The following is an 18,732-nucleotide window of genomic DNA, read 5'->3' on the forward strand; positions in this document are numbered from 1 at the left end:
ACTGCCTCTGTATGCCTCCCCTTGCTAGCTTCAAGACTCTATTTTAGTGGGATTTCCCTTTATTAATTTTCACACATCCTAATAGGTGTGAAGTGGCATCTCCTTGTTTTTGATTTGTATTTCCCTAACGGCTAATAAAGGTGAGCATCTTTTCATGTGCTTATCGACCATTTGTAGATCTTCTTTGAGGAAATGTCTGTGCATGTCCTTTGCTCATCATTTAATTGTGTTGTCTATTTTTTGTTGAGTTGTAAGCGTTTTGATATATCCTGTATATTATCAGGTAAATAATTTGCAAATATTTTCTTCCATCCTGTACATAGTCTTTGACTTTTTTGGGGGGTGTCCTATTCCTCTGTAAGCAATTAAGCAGTTATTCTTTTTCTTAATTCCCTTTTATTGTTATTTCTACCTTGCTGCTGAATTATCAGGAAATAGATCTTGGAGGTGGGATGGAGGTACAATCTTTGTTCAATGAAAATACCAGTAGTTCTGAATATTTTCAGGTTTCTTTGGCTATTTCAGCATGAGCAGATGTTATGTATTTTCAGGGTGTTCTTTGTGTCTAATTGACAATCATCCAAACTCTGAAATGTCATGAAGAATCTAATGGCTTTTTCCTCAGACTTAACTGGAAGACATTGACCCCTGCTGGCTTCATTGGGAAATGAGCTAGTATGTCCATCTCCTTACAGAACCCCTGGTTTCTGAGAAGTTTCTCTCCCTGTGGTACTTTGGAAAGGTCTGCTGTTTGTCAAGAGTGATCAGTCTTGATTCTAGAATTCTAAAGGCAACGTGGTATGAATTAACTTTTTGCATTAATAAGTGTTGAGTGGACAGCATCTAAACAAAACAGTAGAGACTAGATTCATATTTTGTTATTAAATAGTCTATTTTTTAATTTTTGAATTGTTTTTTTAAAGATTTTGTTTATTTGAGAGCGGGCGAGAGAGAGCACAGCAGGGGGAGGTGCAGAGGGAGAGGGAGAAGCAGACTCCCTGCCGAGCAGGGAGCCCGGATGCGGGGCTCCATCCCAGGACCCTGAGATCATGACCTGAGCTGAAGGCAGACGCCCAACTGACTGAGCCACCCAGGTGCCTGCCACCCCTTTTTAAAAAGATTTAATTTATTTATTTGAGAATGAGAGAGAGAACACGAGAGTGAGAGTGTTATTAAATAGGTTTTTTGATGTTAAGTGGCCATTCATACCATGAATAATTGATGACTCAAATATGAGAACACAAACCTCTCATATCTTAACTTATTCTAACTAAGGATTTCGTTGACAACCAAATACTGGCAAAGTCAACATGCCTTTAGAATCACTGCTGTGTGTACCTGGGCCCAACCAAACTTTAAACTTTGTATCATCACCCCAAATCAATCAGAACATTCTGGCAATTGTGTGAATAGAGATATTAGGCTTTCACTGTACACATTGATGTATAGTGGGTAAAATTTTGATTAAAAATTATAGATAAATACTTTAAGGATTACACCATGGGAATTGTAAATATAATTAAGCCAGAATTCTGTTCTATGACTTTTCCCCCCACTTTCTTCATGACTCAGAGTAATGAAACTTGGATGAGGGAATGTGAATTGAATGAGTGCTCCCTGCTCTTCAAGGTTAAGCTAAAAACGCAACTTAATATTCTGGAGAGTTATTAGAAATAAGAATGATGTGGGGAAAGAATCGTTAGCACTTACAGAGGGCTTACTGTGTACTAGCAGTATGCTAGGTTCTTTACCGTCTGACGTAATCCTCACAGCAGCACCAGAATGCCGTTTCTACTGTTATTTCCATTTTCCAGATGAGAAAACTGAGGTCCAAAGAGTTTAGTAAAGATGCAAAGCAGCCTGGCTCCAGAGCCCATCTTTTAACAATGATAATGAAGGAAAATATCCCCAGTGGGATAAAAGGGGGCTCTGGGGAAGTAGGAACCTATTAGTTTTTCATACGATTAAAACAAAGAAAAATCAGAACCACAAACCCTATAAAAATGGAGTCTGTTTCCAAAGGAGTTGAGAATTAAAGGTTTCCTGAGAAGTGCAACTCTTTCTATCCTCTAACTTTTCAGCTTTGTAGGGAGCAGCAGACAATAGCAGCAACTGAAGAAAGAACTCACCAACCTCTTGGGCAGCCCCAGAAGCCTTTAAAGCCCATTAACCTGGGCCGCCGTGCTGCGGTTCAGCGTCTGCCTTTGACTCAAGTCATGATCCCAGGATCCTGGGATCGAGCCCCGCATCAGGCTTCCCACTCATCAGAGCACCTGCTTCTCCCTCTCCCTCTGCCCCTCCCCACCCCCACTCGTGCTCTCACTCTGTTCTCTCTCACTCTCAAATAAATAAATAAAATCTTTTAAAAAAATTAATTTAAAGCACATTAACCTGACTCGAAGGAATCGCACTCAAGCTTGCTTTCCAATGTCTTTCACTTTCTTGATAATGTCCTTCGAAAGACAAAAATTATTTAATTTTGATGAAATCCTGTTTATCTAGTTTGTGTTGTTTCTGCTTTGGGCTTTTGTGTCATACCTAAGAACCTATTGCAAAATCCAAGTTCATGAACATCCTGTGTTTTCTTCTAACAGTTTATAGTTTTGGCTCTTATATTTAGATTGTTGACTGATTTTGATTATTTTGTATATGCTATGAAGTCATCGTACAGCTTCTTCTTTGCATGTGGAAATGCACCATCTTACCCCAGCACCATCTATGGAAGAAACCATTCTTTTCCCTATTGAATGGGCTTGGCACCCTTATTGGAATCAGTCGACAGCAGAGGTCGCTTCTGGACTCTCAATACCATCCCGTTACCGTATATGTCTGTATTTGTGCTAGTACCAAACCACGATGTTTTCATATCTGTAGCTTCATAGTGAGTTTTGAAATCAGGAAGTGGGGGTCTTCCAACTTTGTCCTCCTTTTCCAAGATTGCTTTGGCTATTCAGAGCCCCTTGCAATTCCGTGTGAATGTGAAAATTGGCTTTTGCATTTTTGCAAAAAATTTAAAAATGCAGTTGAAGTTTGGATAGGAATTGCACTGAATCTTTTGAAAGATCTTTCAGAAATATTTTGTAGTTTAAATTTAAATTTGCTCTACATAAAATTTACTCTAGGCATTTTATTGTTTTATTTTATTGGTATTTTATGATTTTAGATGCTATTGCAAATGGAATTTCTTTCTTAATCTTTTTCATATTGTTCATTACACGTATATAGAAACAACTGATTTTTGCATGTTGATCTTGTATCCTGCAACTTTGCTAAATTTGTATATTAGATTTAGTAGCTTTCTTTTTTCTTTTCCTTCCTTTTAAGTCAATTAATTAACATATAGTGTATTATTAGTTTAAGAGGTAGAGTTCAGTGATTCATCAGTTGCATATAACACCCAGTGCTCATTACATCATGTACCTTCCTTATTGCCCATCATCCAGTTACACCATCCCCCCACCCTACAGAATGGGAGAAGATATTTGCAAATGTCTTATCAGATAAAGGGCTAGTACCCAATAATTATAAAGAACTTACCAACTCAACACCCCCAAAATAAATAATCCAGTCAAGAAATGGGCAGAAGACATGAGCAGACATTTCTCCATAGATTTAGTAGCTTTCTCATGGATTTTCTATATATCTTATGTATTTGGAATTTTCTATATATTTGGGATTTTCTAGATATTTTATACATTTGATATATTTCTATATATAGGATCATGTAATAGCAATAGTTTTACTTCTTGCTTTCCAATTTTGATGACTTTTCTTTCCGTCGTCTAATTGCTCTAGCTAGAAGTAGTAGGTTTTTCATAAATGCCCTTTATCATGTTGAGGAAGTTCCCTTTATTCCTAGTTTTCTGAGTGTTTTAAAACTATTATTATGAAAGAGTGTTGGATTTTGTCAAATGCCATCTCTGCGTCAATTGAGGCAGTCATGTGTTTTTTTGTCTTTGTTCTATTAAGGTGATGTATTACATTAATAGATTTTCTTATGTTGCATTCCTGGACTAAATTCCACTTGGTCGTGATGTGTCATCCTTTTAATATGCTGTTGGATGCAGTTTGTTAGTACTTTCTTGAGGACTTTTGCAACAATATTTATAAGGATATTCATCTAGTTTTATTTGGTAGCAATGTCTTTGTCTTGCTTTAGTATCAAGGTATGAGTTTGGACATATTCTCTCTAATTTTTTAGAAGAGTTTGACAAGGATTGGTGTTAATTCCTTAAATGTCTGATAGAATTCACCAGTGAGGCCACGTGGTTCTGGACATTTCTTTGTTGAGAGGTTTTCTTTGTTTCTTTCTTTTTTATGTTAACATTAAGTTGGAATATTTGGTTTGTGGGGCATAGGCAGGGGCAAGGGAGGGGCCAAGAAATTTGTATATTTTAATCCGGTCCTTACCACCTCTCAATTTGTTTTTCTTTTAATGAGAATTTTTGGAATATAGTCTCTTAGCAACTTCCAAATATGCAATATGATATTATTAACTATAGTGGCCAGGCTGTATATTACATCCCCATGATTTCCTTACCTTATAACTGGAAGTTTATACTTTTTGACCCCCTTCACCCATTTCCCCCATCCCCACCCTCTGCTTCTGGCAACCAACATTCTGTTCTCTGTATCTACGCTTTTTTTTTTCTTAGATTCCACATATAACTGAGATCATATGGTATTTGTCTTTCGCTGACCGACTCATTGCGTTTAGTATAATTGCCCTAAAAATTCCATCCATATTGTCACCATTGAGAAGATTTTGGCTGAATGGTATTCCATTTTATATGTGGCTGAATAATATTCTATTTTATATATGAGACACTCCTTCTTTACCCATTCATCTATTGATGGACACTTGGGTTATTTCCATATCTTGGCTATTGCAAATAATGCTGCAGTGAACATGAGGGTACAGATAACTTTTCAAATCAGTGTTTTTGGTTTCTTTGATTAAATACCCAGAAGTGGAATTGCTGGATCGTATGGTAGTTCTATTTTTATTTTTTGAGGAACTTCCATATTGTTTTCCATAGTGATTGTACTTATGTTCCCACCAACAATGCATAATGGTCCCCTTTTCTCCACATCCTTGTCCACATTTGCTTTTTCTTCTCTTTTTGATACCAGTCATTCTAACAGGTGTGAGGTGATATCTCACCATGGTTTTGATTTGCATTTCCCTGATGACGAGTGAGGTTGAGCGTATTTCCATGTACCTGTTGACCATCTGTATGTCTTTTTTGGAAAAATATCTATTCAAATCTTCTGCACATTTTAAAAATTGAATTGTTTGTTTTGCTGTTGAGTTGTATGAATTCTTTATGAATTTTATATATTAACCTCTTAGCAGATATATGATTTGCAAATATTTTTTTCCCATTCAGTAGGTTCTTTTCATTTTGTTGATGGTTTCCTTTGCTGTGCAGATGCCTTTTAGTTTGTTGTAGTCCCATTTGTTAATTTTTGATTTTGTTGTTTTTGCTTTCAGTGTCTGATTCAAAAAGTAATTGCAAAGACTTATGTCGAGGAGGTTACCAGGAGTTTTATGGTTTTTTTCTAAGAGTTTTATGGTTTCAGTCTTACATTCAAGTCTTTAATCCATTTTGACTTAATTTTTATGTATAGTGTAAGGTAGTGGTCCAGTTTCATTCTTTTCCATATGGCTGTCTAGTTTTCCCAACACCATTTATTGAAGAGACTGTTCTTTCCCCATTGTACATTCTTGGCTCCTTGTTGTAACTTAATTAACCATATATGCATGGATTTATTTCTGGGCTCTCTGTTCTATTCTGTTGATCTATGTGTCTGTTTTTATGCCAATACCATTCTTTTTGATTACTATAGCTTTGTAATATAATTTGAAATCAGGGAGCATGATGCCTCCAGCTTTGTTCTTCTTTCTTAAGATTACTTTGGCTATTCAGGGCTTTTCATAGTTCCATATATATGTTAGGATTTGTTTATTCTATTTCTGTGAAAAATGCCATTGGAATTTTGATAGGGATTGCATTGAATCTGTAGATTGCTTTGGGTAGTATGGACATTTTGACTATATCCTTCCAATCCATGAGCACAGATTATCTTTACATTTATTTGTCTTTTTCAGTTTCTTTCATCAATGTCTTTATAGTTTTCAGTATAAGGTCTTTTACATCCTTGGTCATATTTACTCCTAGATATTTTATTCTTTTTGATGCAAGTGTAAATGGGATTGTTTTCTTAATTTCTCTTTCTTATCATTACTAGCATACAGAAATGCAACAGATTTTCATATACTGGTTTTGCACCCTGCAACTTTACTAAATTCATTTATTACAACAGTTTTTTGGTGGAGTCTTTAAGATTTTCTATATATAATATCATGCCATCTGCAAAAAGTGAAGTTTTACTTCTTCCCTCCCAGTTTGGGTGCCTTTATTTTTTTTTTTTTCTTGCTCAATTGCTCTAGCTAGGACTTCCAATACTATGTTGAATAAAAGTGATGAGAGTGGGCATCCTGTTGAGCGATTTTTGATTACTGATCCAATCTCTTTACTTCTTATATATCTGTTGAAGTTTCCTATTTTTTCTTCAGTCAGTTTATGTAATTTGTGAGCCTCTGGAAATTTGTCCTGTTTAGGTAATTACATTTGTTGGCATACAATTGTTCATAGTATTCTCTTGTCATCATTTTTATTTCTTTAAGCTGCAGTAATGTTACCACTTTCATTTCTGCTTTTAGTTATTTACATCTTCTCTCTTTTTTGTCAGTCTAGCTAAAGTTTTGCCGATTTTGTTGTTCTTTTCCAACAATCAACTTCTAGTTCCATTGATTCTATTGTTTTTCTATTTTTTATTTTATACATTTCTGCTCTAGTCTTTCTTATCTCCTTCCTTCTGCTGACTTTGTGTTTAGTTTCATTTTCTTTTTCTAGTTCTTCAAGGTGTAAAGTTAAGGTTTTGATTTGAGATCTCTCTTCTTTTTTAATGTAGGCATTTATACCAAGAAATTTCTGTCTAAGTGCTGCCTTTACTGCATCCCATAAGTTTGGTATGTTGTTTTGTTTCATTCATCTCTAAGTATTTTCTAATTTCCCTTGTGGTTTCTTCTTTGATCCATTAGCTATTTAAGAGTGTGTGGTTCAATTTCCTTTTTTTAAAAAAATTGGCTCTAGCTTCATTCCATTGTGGTCTGAGAATATATTTTCTATGTTTCCAATCTTTAAAAATTTATAAAGACTTGTTTTATGCCCTAAAATATGGCCTGTCCTGGAGAATATGTATTTTGCTATTGTTGAATGTAGCATGTCTGTTAAGCCTAGTTGGTTTATAGTTATTTTCATGTTCCCTCCTTCTTTATCGATTTTCTGTGTAGGTGTTCTATTTGCTAGTGAAAGTGGAGTATTAAAGTCTCTAACTATTAATGTACAATAATCTACTTCTCCTTTAAATTGTGTCATTTATGGCCTCTTATACTTTGAGGGTCTGTTCTTAGGTGTGGAAATGTTTTAAATTGTTTTATCTTCTTGCTGTATTGAAACTTTTACCAATATATAATGTCTTTCTTTGTTTTGTTATAGTTTTTGATTTAAAGTCTATTTGTCTCATGTTAGTATCTCTGTGGATTACATTTTCCATGGAAAATCTTTCTTTAGCCATTCACTTTCAATTTATTTGCATATTTGGATATAGAATATAGTTGGATCATGGTTTATTAATCTTATCTTCCAATCTCTGCCTTTTATTAGAGATTTTAATCCATTTACATTTGAAGGAATTACTGATAAGGAAACACTTCTGCCCTTTGGCTGTTTGTCTTCTGTATGTTTTTTTGTTTTTTTAAAGATTTTATTTATTTATTTGACAGAGAGAGACAGCCAGCGAGAGGGGGAACACAAGCAGGGGGAGTGGGAGAGGAAGAAGCAGGCTCTCAGGAGAGGAGCCTGATGCGGGGCTCGATCCCAGAGTGCTGGGATCACACCCTGAGCCAAAGGCAGACGCTTAACGACTGCACCACCCAGGCGCCCCTGTCTTCTGTATGTTTTACAGGCTTTTGTCTGTCATTTGTCTTCTTTTGCATTTAGTTGATTTTTTTTAATGAATCATTTTGATTCCTATCTCATCTCGTTTTGTGTATGTTCTTTAGATATTTTGTTGTTACCATGGGGATAACATTTAATATCCTAATTTATAACAATCTAATTTGAATTGATACCAACTTAATTTCAGTAAATTAAACTCTTCTCTATACAGCTCTGTTCCTTCCCTTACATTATTGTCACAAATTGCGTCTCTATACATATTTTGCTTAATAACATAGATTTATATTTTATAGCTTTGTCTTTTGAGCATTTGGAAATAAAAAAGCATAATCACAAAACAACAATACAGGGGCACCTGGGTGGCTCAGTCATTAAGTGTCTGCCTTCAACTCAGGTCATGATCCCAGGATCCTGGGATCAAGCCCAGCATTAGGCTCCCTGCTCAGTGGGGAGTCTGCTTCTCCCTCTCCCTCTGCCCCTCCCCCCACTTGTGCTTGCTCTTTCTCTCTCTCTTGCTCTCAAATAAATAAAAAATAAAATCTTAAAAAAACCCAAAGAACAAAACAAACAACAATATGACAATACTGGCTTTTATACTTCCCATGTATTCACCTTTACTGGAGATTTCTATTCATACAGCTTTGAGTTACTACCTGATGTCATTTTGTTTCAAATTGGACTCCCTTTAGCATTGTCATGGCAGGTCTGTGGTGAACACTCTCAGATTTTGTTTATCTGGGTGTGTCTTAATTTCTCCCTCAGTTTTGAAGGACAGTTTTGCTGAGTATAGAATTCTTGATTGACAGTTTTTCTCTCAGCACTTTAAATATGTCATCCCACTGTCATTGGCCTCCATCATCTCTAATGAGAAATTGGTTGTTAATCTTATTGAGGCTCCTTTGTATGCGAAGAGTTGCATGTCTTTGGCTGCCTTTAAGATTCTCTCTTTGTCGTATAACTAGTTTGATAAAAATGTGTCTCAGTGTGGATCTCTTTTGAGTCCCTACTTGGAGTTTGTTGAGCTGCTTAGATGTGTAGATTTATGTACCATGTTACAAACATGTCATTTAAAAAAAACAAACTTACTGTTTTTTTGTAAATAAATCTTAAAATGATGCACTCTAGAGAGATTACCATATCTATATGGCTAGAGAGAATGACAATTTTATTTTTATCCCTTAAAAGTTTTTTGTGTTAATGTGACATTTACATTTATATTTTTACATTTCAGAAATAGTATGTTCAATTTAATGCTATATGATTCTTGAAGTACCATTGTCATGTACATTTCATATGCATTGTGTAGTGAAAAACAGGCCTTTACCAAGGCCTGATTTGTCAGCTATATCAGTATAATATATAGTTAAAGGTATGCTATTGAAGTTTCTCAAGAATATATTTGATAGTCTATAAATTACCATTGTAAAATTAAACCCCCTTTTCCGCTACCTATTTTTAAAATATGTATGCTGACATTAATGGAAAAACTAATGAAATCCAAATGATGTCTGGAGTTTAGTTAATAGTAAGGTTCCAATGCTGGCATCTTAGTTTTGACAAATGTACCATGGTAATACAATATTAACATTAGAGAAAACTGTGTTAGGGGGTGTATGGAAACTTTCTGTATTACCTTTGCAACTTTTTTGTGAATCGAAATAAAAATTGTATTAGAATAATTATTATATCTCAAAGTTTACACATACTAACATCGTTGCTTTTAAAAATTCTCACGAGCTAGAAGAGTAAATTTCATATATACATAAAACAAATTACAAGAAGATATTTTTAGTAATACTAAGATTTCCAAAAAAATGTGTTTTTCTAATTTCTTTTAAAACCCCTGCTACACAACTGCTTATCAGGTGTTATTCTAATTTTAGAGAATGATTCATCATTCTAGGTTGTTTTTTCCCCATATTTATCTAATAAAATGAAAGACGAAATCTGACATGAATGGTGTATGAATTAATACAAGAAAATCTGTTTTCTGAATCAAATCTTGGTTCTGTAATAGCAGATTAAAGAATGGTGTCATGCCTTACTACCAAAGGTAGAAAATTATGACGTTTTATCACATCTTTATGAGATATTTTGCCTCTATCATAATATCTCACATTAAGTATCAATGGAAGGAAATCTTTTGTTTTCGTTTTGTAGTAAATTAAGTGTTTAACTGTTGTATATTATCGTGAACTCAAAGCAGAAGTAGATAACAAGTGAACTGACCACATGGAAACCAACACAGAATAAAGGAAGACATGTACAACACTATCGTAAAGGCTGACAATTAGATCTTAAACATAATATATTAAAAAAATAAAGAGACTCTAGAAGTTTCAGAGTGGTAAGATTCATTCATTCATTCATTCAAAAAGTGTTCACTGGCTACCTTTCTGTGTCAGTCACTATTTGGGGCATGGAGGACTCAATTCTGAGCAAAACCACACCCTGGTGCCTTGGTTCCTGGTCCCCAAATGTCATGGAGCTTACAAACTGATGGGGCGATGGACTCAAACAGGAGCTAAGACAGAGAATGATTGCAAAATAAATTATGTGTGTGTGTGTGAGCATGTGTGTGTGTTTTTAATTTATGTCAGGATTTTTATTTTATTTATTTATTTTTAAAGATTTCTTAATTTAGGGAGAGAGAGAGCGAGCAAGCATGCGAGTGAGGGTAGGGGCAGAAGGACAGAATTTCAAGTAGACTTCCCACTGAATGTGGAGCTGGACTGTTATCCATCTAACAACCCATGAGATCATGACCTGAGCCGAAATCACAAGTCTGTCACTCAACCAACTGAGCCACCCAAGTGCTCAGGATTTTTAAATAAAGAGTCTTTCTGTAGGGAATTGTTTGCTGATATTACATGTTTTCCCTCAGTGCAAATATATATAACCTGTTTCACAGACTTTAGGGACAGATAATATTCATGATCTGCTGACCTCGTTTGTTTCCAGGGAAAACAAAATGATTTCAGAGTAGTGATAGAAGGGGTCTCAGTTTCTGTTAGGGATTCTTTTTTTAATTGATAGTATGGTTCTACGTTTGTAAAAATATTATAGAAATGTAGATGTTTCCACATATACATATTTTAATACATACAAGGGCATCTAGGGGTGAAAGGAGAGGAATATTTCTTTTTTTAACTCTGTTTTCTGGATTGCTTGATTTTGTTACAGGGACAGATATTGCTTTTGCCACATTATGAAAGTAAGGTGATATGTAGAGCAATCTGGGCTGAGCTTGGAGTGGAAGCTCCATGCTGTTGGGGGAGGGCAGACTGAGCTCATGCTGAGGCCTTCACATCCACATCCCTACAAACAGAAAAAAAAAATTTTAAAACATAAATAAATCCTCAGTCCCACGGGAAAACAAGAGAATCCTTGGTGGATCAGAGAAAAACTCTTAGTAAGGATTAAAAAAATAGAAAGCTGGGATTAGCAAAGAAGTACACCACCAATCAAATCATTCACAGGAGCATCCCGTAATAAAAGGTAGGAACCCCTCCAAGAAAGCCCCAGGCCGGCCCTGTACCCTCGGGGACACAGGATTACAGGTGCAGCACCCTGGACCTCAGACAACTCACCGCAGGTGATTGATTAGGGAACCCCAGCAGGATTAATCGGGAAGATCAGCTCTTGAGCCACAGACAGTGCTGCTTGCCCAGCCATGTGAATAGCAGAACCCGGCAGTACACTCAGACTACCTGGCACGTAGTACAAAGTGCAAAGTGACCAGCAAGATGCATTTAGTATTTTAGGAATTTGCATCGGATAATGAAAACTCTACTTTGGGGGTGAAGTTAAATTATTTATACCTTGTGTTTGTTTTGGAAAGTGCTGTAGAAACGGTCTAAAGTGTAGATAAGATCTCAAATAGCAAATTAAAAATTAGAGCGACAGCAGAAAGCTGGGCCTGAGGACTCCATGAGCACACACTGTCCCGGTGGCTGTGGGACTTGGTGAGGCTCTGATGGTCTGTGGGCTGTCTACTGAGAAAAGGAGTTAAACTAAAACAGAGCAAAGGCATTTATTTGGGGTCTCGGGGTTATAATTTGGGGGGCACAGATTCTGGAGTAACCAGAAAAGTGTCCCGTTTCTGTGGGAAAGCATGGGGTTTTTATGACAAAGAAAGAAGGCATCATTATATGATTTAGAGAAAAAGAAGACCCAAAAAATCTTAATTCGGTGCTAATTTTGATTACCATCTAATCGACTGTTTAATTGATGCTATCAAACGAACTATATACCTGGTACGCGTTAGTTAACTTTTATGTCTTCATAAAGTTCCTATTAAGTTTTATGGTCCGAATGCCAGTTATCCTGTTGGGTTTTATGAGCAGCTGCTTGTAAAACCATGCCTGCTTCTGGGGTTTGAGATCATTCGTTAGGAAACCGAGCTTCAAAATGGAGACGCCCCTGTCCAGATATTTTATACAATTACACAGGACGTGACCTCGGCAAAGCCGGGGGGTTCTGGCAGAGGTCCGAGGGGCATCAAGGTGGACCGGCAGGTCCAGTGTAATGTGACGAGTCTCCCCTTTATGCTGGACGGCGGACACAGTCAATGCCGACACCCCACGCGGCCCCTGGCCCGGGCAGGTGCGGCGCCCAGTTCCGCTCACTCTGAGCGTCAGTCTCTTCCTCTTCCGCGGGTCTTCCGGCCTTCCCAGCCTGACCAGCCTCCCCTCGTCCTCCCGCCGATGCACTGCGAGTCTGGCGAGTCTGGCGCCGGTCCAGCCGTGGGGAGCTCCAGGAGACCTGGCCCCCTCTCCTGGAAAGGACCTTCTAGTGGAAACCAAGGAGGAGACAACACAGCTGGTTACAGACCGTGGCTCGTGCTGTGGAGAAAATAAAGAGGGCGCTGTGGTAGAAACTAACGGGCCTCCTCGGGGCGTACAGGGTGTCGCGAGACCGTCCTCTACCGAGCCTGGGCCCCAGGTGAGTCACCCCATGCGATCGCTTTCACGCCCTGCTGCGCTGGCGCCGGGGCGCGTCCCCCTGGGCCCAGCCCCGGTCCCGCCTCTGTGTCGCCGGCTCCTCCCAGCCGCGGCGAGCTGGGCGCAGAGGGGATCGGCTGGCAGGATGCCGCGCGGCGGAGATCGCGGGGTGCGGCCTCGGGGAAGCGGGCGGGAGCCGGCGGGCAGGGTGCCGAGGGCGCAGCAGGTGCCGGGGCGTGGCAGGGAGTGGGCGGCAGGCGAGGGACCCGGGAACCGCCTGCCTCTTGCTGGTCGCCGGCGGCACACCCCGCGCGCCCCGTTCTCGGGCGGGAGGGGAACCGCGCTGTGCGCCCGGGGTCCCGCCACTCCTTAGCCCGGGCGGGCCCCATGGGGTCCGGGGGTGCCTGCCGCTTTTGGGACTCCGAGCTCCGTCATCGCTCAGTCCAGCTCAGCTCCCTGGCGGCTCGAGAGCCCTTCTCGGCCTGCCACCCCTCTCTTTCCGGGATCATCGTGACCTGCGCTCGGTGACTCATCCCTGAGCTCTGCCCTCTGACTCACCCGGTCGCTTTCTTGGTTACCCGGAACCGCCGCGTTCCCAACCTCTCCAGCCTCGCCTTCCCTGCAGCATTTCGTGTGGACGCCGCAGGTGCTGATTCCTCCAGCTCGGGCTGGGGAAGAACGGGTGGCGCGCCTCCCAAGCCCCCGGGGGGTCACCAACCTCCACCCTCCTTTCTGTCCCCATTTCCCCACAGGCTGAGGATTTCAGCACCTGGCTCAGCTTCCTCGCTGCCTGTCCCGCTGGAGTCATCAGTCCACACCTCTGCAGCCCTTAGGGTCTCCATCAGATCCTACACGTACTCAATTCTGATGGTGACAATGCCGCTCAGCGGCACGCGGCTAGCTTCCTTCTTTAAAACTCTCTTCTCTTTTGTTTGTTGTTAATGGTTCTCTTTCCAGATTCTTTTCATGCCTCTCTGGCTTCTCCTTGTCTTTTTCTGGCTCTTCTTTTCCTCTAGTCATCCTTACCTATTGGCATTCCTGAGGGTTGGATGCTGTCCCTGGCCAGCCTCTCCAGCCCATAACTTCACCTCATCCATTTGCTGATGACCCCTCCATTGACAGCTGGTGCCTAGACCTCTCACCTGAGCCTTCTGTGGAACCTCAACCTTGCCCTAACAAAACCAAAATGCATTCTGTTCTCCAAAGTCATTTGTCTTCCTGTTTCCAATCTTCCCGTCTTGCTCGTGGTCATTGCCATTCACCCACTGGTCCAAGTCAGTGATCTGAAAGTCAGCTAGATTCCTCCTTCCTTATCTACCCATCCAACAACCCATTGTTGGTCCCATCCTATCTTCGTCCTGAACCGCTTTTCCTTCTGTTAAAAAAGAAAACCACAGGCCCCAGAGGGTGTTACTTAGTCCAGTCCGAGTCATCAAACTGGAGCTTAATACCTAATCTCATTGCAATTTCAACCTCCTTCAGCAATGTAGTCTTAACAGGTCACTCAGGAATTTTCTGATGCACGTCAGTGAGTCTATAGCTTGACCCTCTCCATCCCCCCTGAAGGAAGATGAGGTAATCTGACAAAATCCCCTGCTCTTCCTTCTCAGGGAAAGAGACCTTGCCTGGAACAATCTTTTTCTTTTGCTTCTACCTTCTTGCCCCACCCTCCTTCCTACAAAAACTTTCCAATTTACCCAACTCCTCATAGAGCCCCTCTACTTGCTGGATGGGAGACTGCCTGAGTCAGGAATCATTTAATAAAGCCAATTAGACTCGGTTGAATTTGTTTTTTAATACCTCCATCTTGCCCACCCCCACTGCCCCTGTGCTCACTGGGGTCTTTCATTTCAAGGACTGCAGCTCTGACACTTCAGTCTTGTTCCCATCGCCCTTGTCTGCATTCCTGCGGAGCAATCTTCCCGGGACATAACTCTGCTTATGTGTCCCACAGTTCAGAATTCTTCGGAGGCTGCCTATAAAATAAAACTTTATTGGCATGACATATAAAGCCCTTCACAGACATCTAGTCTAAACTGCCTCATAATTGATGATATGGCAATAGTTTGTTGCTTCCTCCAACAAGCATACTTTTGCAGGTTTCCCTGTCTCCCAGTTTGGAATATTTCCTCTGCTTAGCTCAGCCTGGTTCTGCAGACCTCCGCTCAAGTGTTAGGGAGAGTGTGACACCTTTCTGGATTCCTCCAGCCAGACTCCTTGTTGCTGCTCCTTTTTCTTGCCCCTTGTGCTGAAGGCCATTACAGCACAAACCACATTCTATTTCATTTGTTGGCATATTTGTATAAGGAAAAACCTCAGTCCGGTCTTCCTCTTGAATAGAGAAAAACCCCAATGCTTTCCTCCTCCTGTGCTTCTCTCCTGTGTGTCTCCTTTACTACTCGTAAAAAACACTTCACTTCCGACCCTTCTGGTCACCAAATGTATGTGGGGGATTTCCTACACCAAGCAGTTCTCCACAGGAGCAGCTGAAGTCCTATAATTTAACTCAGTTCTAGCACGTTCTACCTGGAGATCATGTCCGATCCCATAGGTTAGGGGCTCAGTCCCACTAGACTGCCTCTCACCCCCCTCAACTTCAGATGCCAGTTGCAAGTAATACGTTCCCAGGTTACCCACAATTCCTTTCCAGTTTGGCTACAGATGGGAGGTTCCCATGATGTCCCCCTACTCTGTGCCCACCCTGGTTTGATTAATTTGTTAGAGTGGCTCACGGAACTCAAGGAAACACATTTACCAGTTTATTAAAATATAGATAAAGGATATAGATTAACAGATACAGAGGCGCCTGGGCGGTTCAATTGGTTAAGCGTCTGCCTTCAACTCAGGTCATGACCTCAAGGTCCTGAGACTGAGTCCTGGGATCAGCCCCAGGTTGGGCTCCCTGCTCAGCAGAGAGACTGCTTCTCCCTTTCTCCCTTTCCCTCTGCCCCTCCCCCTCCACTCATGCCTCTCTCTCTCTCAAATAAATAAATAAAATCCTTTAAAAAAAAAAAAAAGATACATAGGGCAAACTCTGGGAGGGTCCTGAGGGCAGGAGCTTCTGTCCTTCTGGAGTTGAGGGTGTGAATGTGTTCGCCAACGTGGTACCTCCCCGAACCCCATCTTGCTGGGATTTTTGTAGAGGCTTCATAATGTAGACATGATCAGTCATTAACTCCACTTTCAGACCTTCTCTCTTCTTAAGAGGATGGGGAGTTTGGTTTCTAATCATGGCTTGGTCTTTCCAGTGATCAGCTCTCATCCAGGAGCCACCCAGGGCCCCACCTAGAGTTGCCTCACTAGGAAAAGACACTACTGTTAGCCAGGAAATTACAAGGGTTTCAGGAGCCCTATGTCAATAACTGGAGTCAACGACCAACCATCAGAACAAAAGTGGTTCCTTGTGTTCTTACCACTTAGGAAATTACAAAGGTTTCAGGAGGCTCGTTGTTAGGAGCAGGGGGGCGGACAAATATGTATGTTCTCTATTATCTCACCATATCTATTTGATATCTTGAGGTCAGGGACCTTGTCTTCTGTCATCATATTGCCAGACCTGCGTAGCTCCTGGCCTATAGTAGGTGCTCAATAAGTTTGTGGAGTGAGTGAAATAATTAGTCATACCACCAGTTAGGACCTCACTTACCATTTCATGAATGCCAGATAGTCCATATAATAAAGTTATTAAGGCTGATGAGCAAACATTAAGTTATCAAAGAATACCATTGCAAATGATATCAAAGACTTTGCTCATTGCTTAGATAACTCATAGGTAAGAACTCCCCATGGTCCTTGTGAGGATCTTATATTGCCTTTGGGATCTGTGATGGCCCTGGGAGAAAGTGCGTACGGCACACAGGCACAGACAGTGAGGAGGTGATAGAGCTCCTCCCTCAGCCCTTGATGTTTTGTCCCTGGGGCTCAGCACACAGTTACCTTCCTCTTGAGGGACTGGGGTTCTCCAACTCGAGGCAGATGGGCACCTAGAAAGTGATGGAGCTGCTTCCCTTGTTTAAAAAGAATGAAAATGACCTGACCAGCTTTCACCAAGTAGGAGTAATGAAAATGCGTATCTTGTGACCCTTTTGGTTTTCATTCTGTGCTACCCAAACCTGCATTTTGAGATTAACCCTCCTGCCTTTTGTGCAGAATCTCGTGCGTGCATCACCACAGGTGTCCCAGTCCTTGAGCACTAAGCCTGGCCAAGAAGACACTCTTCTGAGTTTCCAAATCCTGGTTTCAGTCCCTGTCTCCCCAAGCAGGCCCTGTGACAGGTGACCAGTCTGGAGGGGATTTTTACACCTTGGCACAAGCCACAGACTGGCTGAAATTACACTCATAACTGTTGAGCCCTGCTCTCAACCATGTTTGTTTGTTTGCTTGCTTTTTAAAAATTTTTTAGGAGCTTCGTTAGCACAGGGCCCAGTCGGAACTGCTCTGGCAGAGCACACCGTCTCTCTAACCCGGTGTTTGAGGAAACAGTTTCCTTGGGCTTCTCAGGCAAATCCATCCAGCTCCTTTCAGCAAAGTCCTGGACCTCAGGGCAAGGCGGCCCAGAGCTAAGGGCCCTCATCCCAAGACAAAGGGTTCCCATCCACCTTTCTTTACATTTGCATTCTGAAATGGACCTCCCAAGTGATTCCAGACCAAATAAGAAGACAAGCTTTTCTTGTGAGGAAGAAAGAAAGAGGGGAAAAAAGTAAGAGAGAGAGAGAGGAAACTCTGTTCAGCTATTTATCTATTTCTTTTTTTTTTTTAAGATTTTATTTATTTATTTGACAGTGATAGAGACAGCTAGCGAGAGAGGGAACACAAGCAGGGGGAGTGGGAGAGGAAGAAGCAGGCTCATAGCGGAGGAGCCTGATGTGGGGCTCGATCCCATAACGCCGGGATCACGCCCTGAGCCGAAGGCAGACGCTTAACCGCTGTGCCACCCAGGCACCCCTATTTAGCTATTTCTTAAAATCATATGATCATGAATATTAAAAAAATCTCCAGAGTAATCAGGTTCTTTTGATTTAACTCAGATTTTAAATAAGAAAGCATGATTTCCAAAGAAATAAGTGAATAATAAAATGAATAAAGTGAGATAACTGAAACATAGATTCTGAAAAACTCCTTCTGGGTTCCAGGTAAAGCCATTCACACCGCAGCTGAACCAGCTCTAAGCCCCTTCCTGTGGGCCCTTCCCACAGCCCCTCTTCCTAGGGACACCTGTCCTTCAGGTACTACGTTAACATGTTGGTCTGGAAAGTGCCAATTCCATCCGAGTCCTTGGACTAAAGATGGCCTAAAATAACAAAGAATAATGGTCAAGACAGAAGTAAGCAGCGTTGCTTTGCTTCGCCATAATACTCTTGACAAAACAATCGTTTTTTTCATTTTAGGTTTTCCTTTAAATCAGACAATTTCCTAGTATTTTCCTGGCTGTTTCCGACTGTGACTATTCAGAAGGCAAATGGCGTGCTCTGCTCTGTTCAGTCCTTAAAACACAGCCTTCCCTCCAGCGGAGCCCCAGCTCTACTGGCTGTCTTAGGCCTTAGTCGTCACTGCGAAGTTTCTTCAAAGAGTATTCTAAGACGACTGTCTCCACCTGTCTCTTTTTATCCTGAATTGCACTCACTTTGGTGGCTGTCCTGCCTGTCACTAAGGTAACTATTGCCCTGAGAATGACAAGTGGCCTCTCCAAGTCTCCACTTCCTCCAACATGAGCTACTAATGTCGTTGACCTCACTCTCCAGTGTCCAGCCTCTTCTGCTCTT

At 40.8% G+C, this 18,732-nt stretch overlaps 1 protein-coding gene across 1 annotated transcript; it reads right to left on the reverse strand.

The window, feature by feature from the left end:
- Positions 1–11,908: 11,908 nt before the first annotated feature.
- Positions 11,909–14,067, reverse strand: LOC117802255. Its single transcript, XM_034660201.1, has 3 exons — positions 13,997–14,067; positions 13,529–13,661; positions 11,909–12,871 (listed from the first exon to the last, which is right to left on the reverse strand). The coding sequence occupies exons 1-3, from the start codon at positions 14,065–14,067 to the stop codon at positions 12,302–12,304; spliced, it is 774 nt and encodes a 257-aa protein (XP_034516092.1). The 3' UTR covers positions 11,909–12,301.
- Positions 14,068–18,732: the final 4,665 nt, after the last annotated feature.

Source organism: Ailuropoda melanoleuca, chromosome 5 (assembly GCF_002007445.2).
Source record: "Ailuropoda melanoleuca isolate Jingjing chromosome 5, ASM200744v2, whole genome shotgun sequence".
In the NCBI taxonomy this organism is placed as follows: domain Eukaryota; kingdom Metazoa; phylum Chordata; class Mammalia; order Carnivora; family Ursidae; genus Ailuropoda; species Ailuropoda melanoleuca.

Coding starts and splice junctions, on each gene's coding strand:
- LOC117802255 (XM_034660201.1), bottom strand. CDS start 14,067: ATGGATGAGGTGAAGTTATGGGCTGGAGAGGCTGGCCAGGGACAGCAT. Junction 13,662..13,996: donor ACCCTCAGGAATGCCAATAG/GTAAGGATGACT, acceptor GGGGCTTGGGAG/GCGCGCCACCCGTTCTTCCC. Junction 12,872..13,528: donor GTAACCAAGAAAGCGACCGG/GTGAGTCAGAGG, acceptor TTTTCTCCACAG/CACGAGCCACGGTCTGTAAC.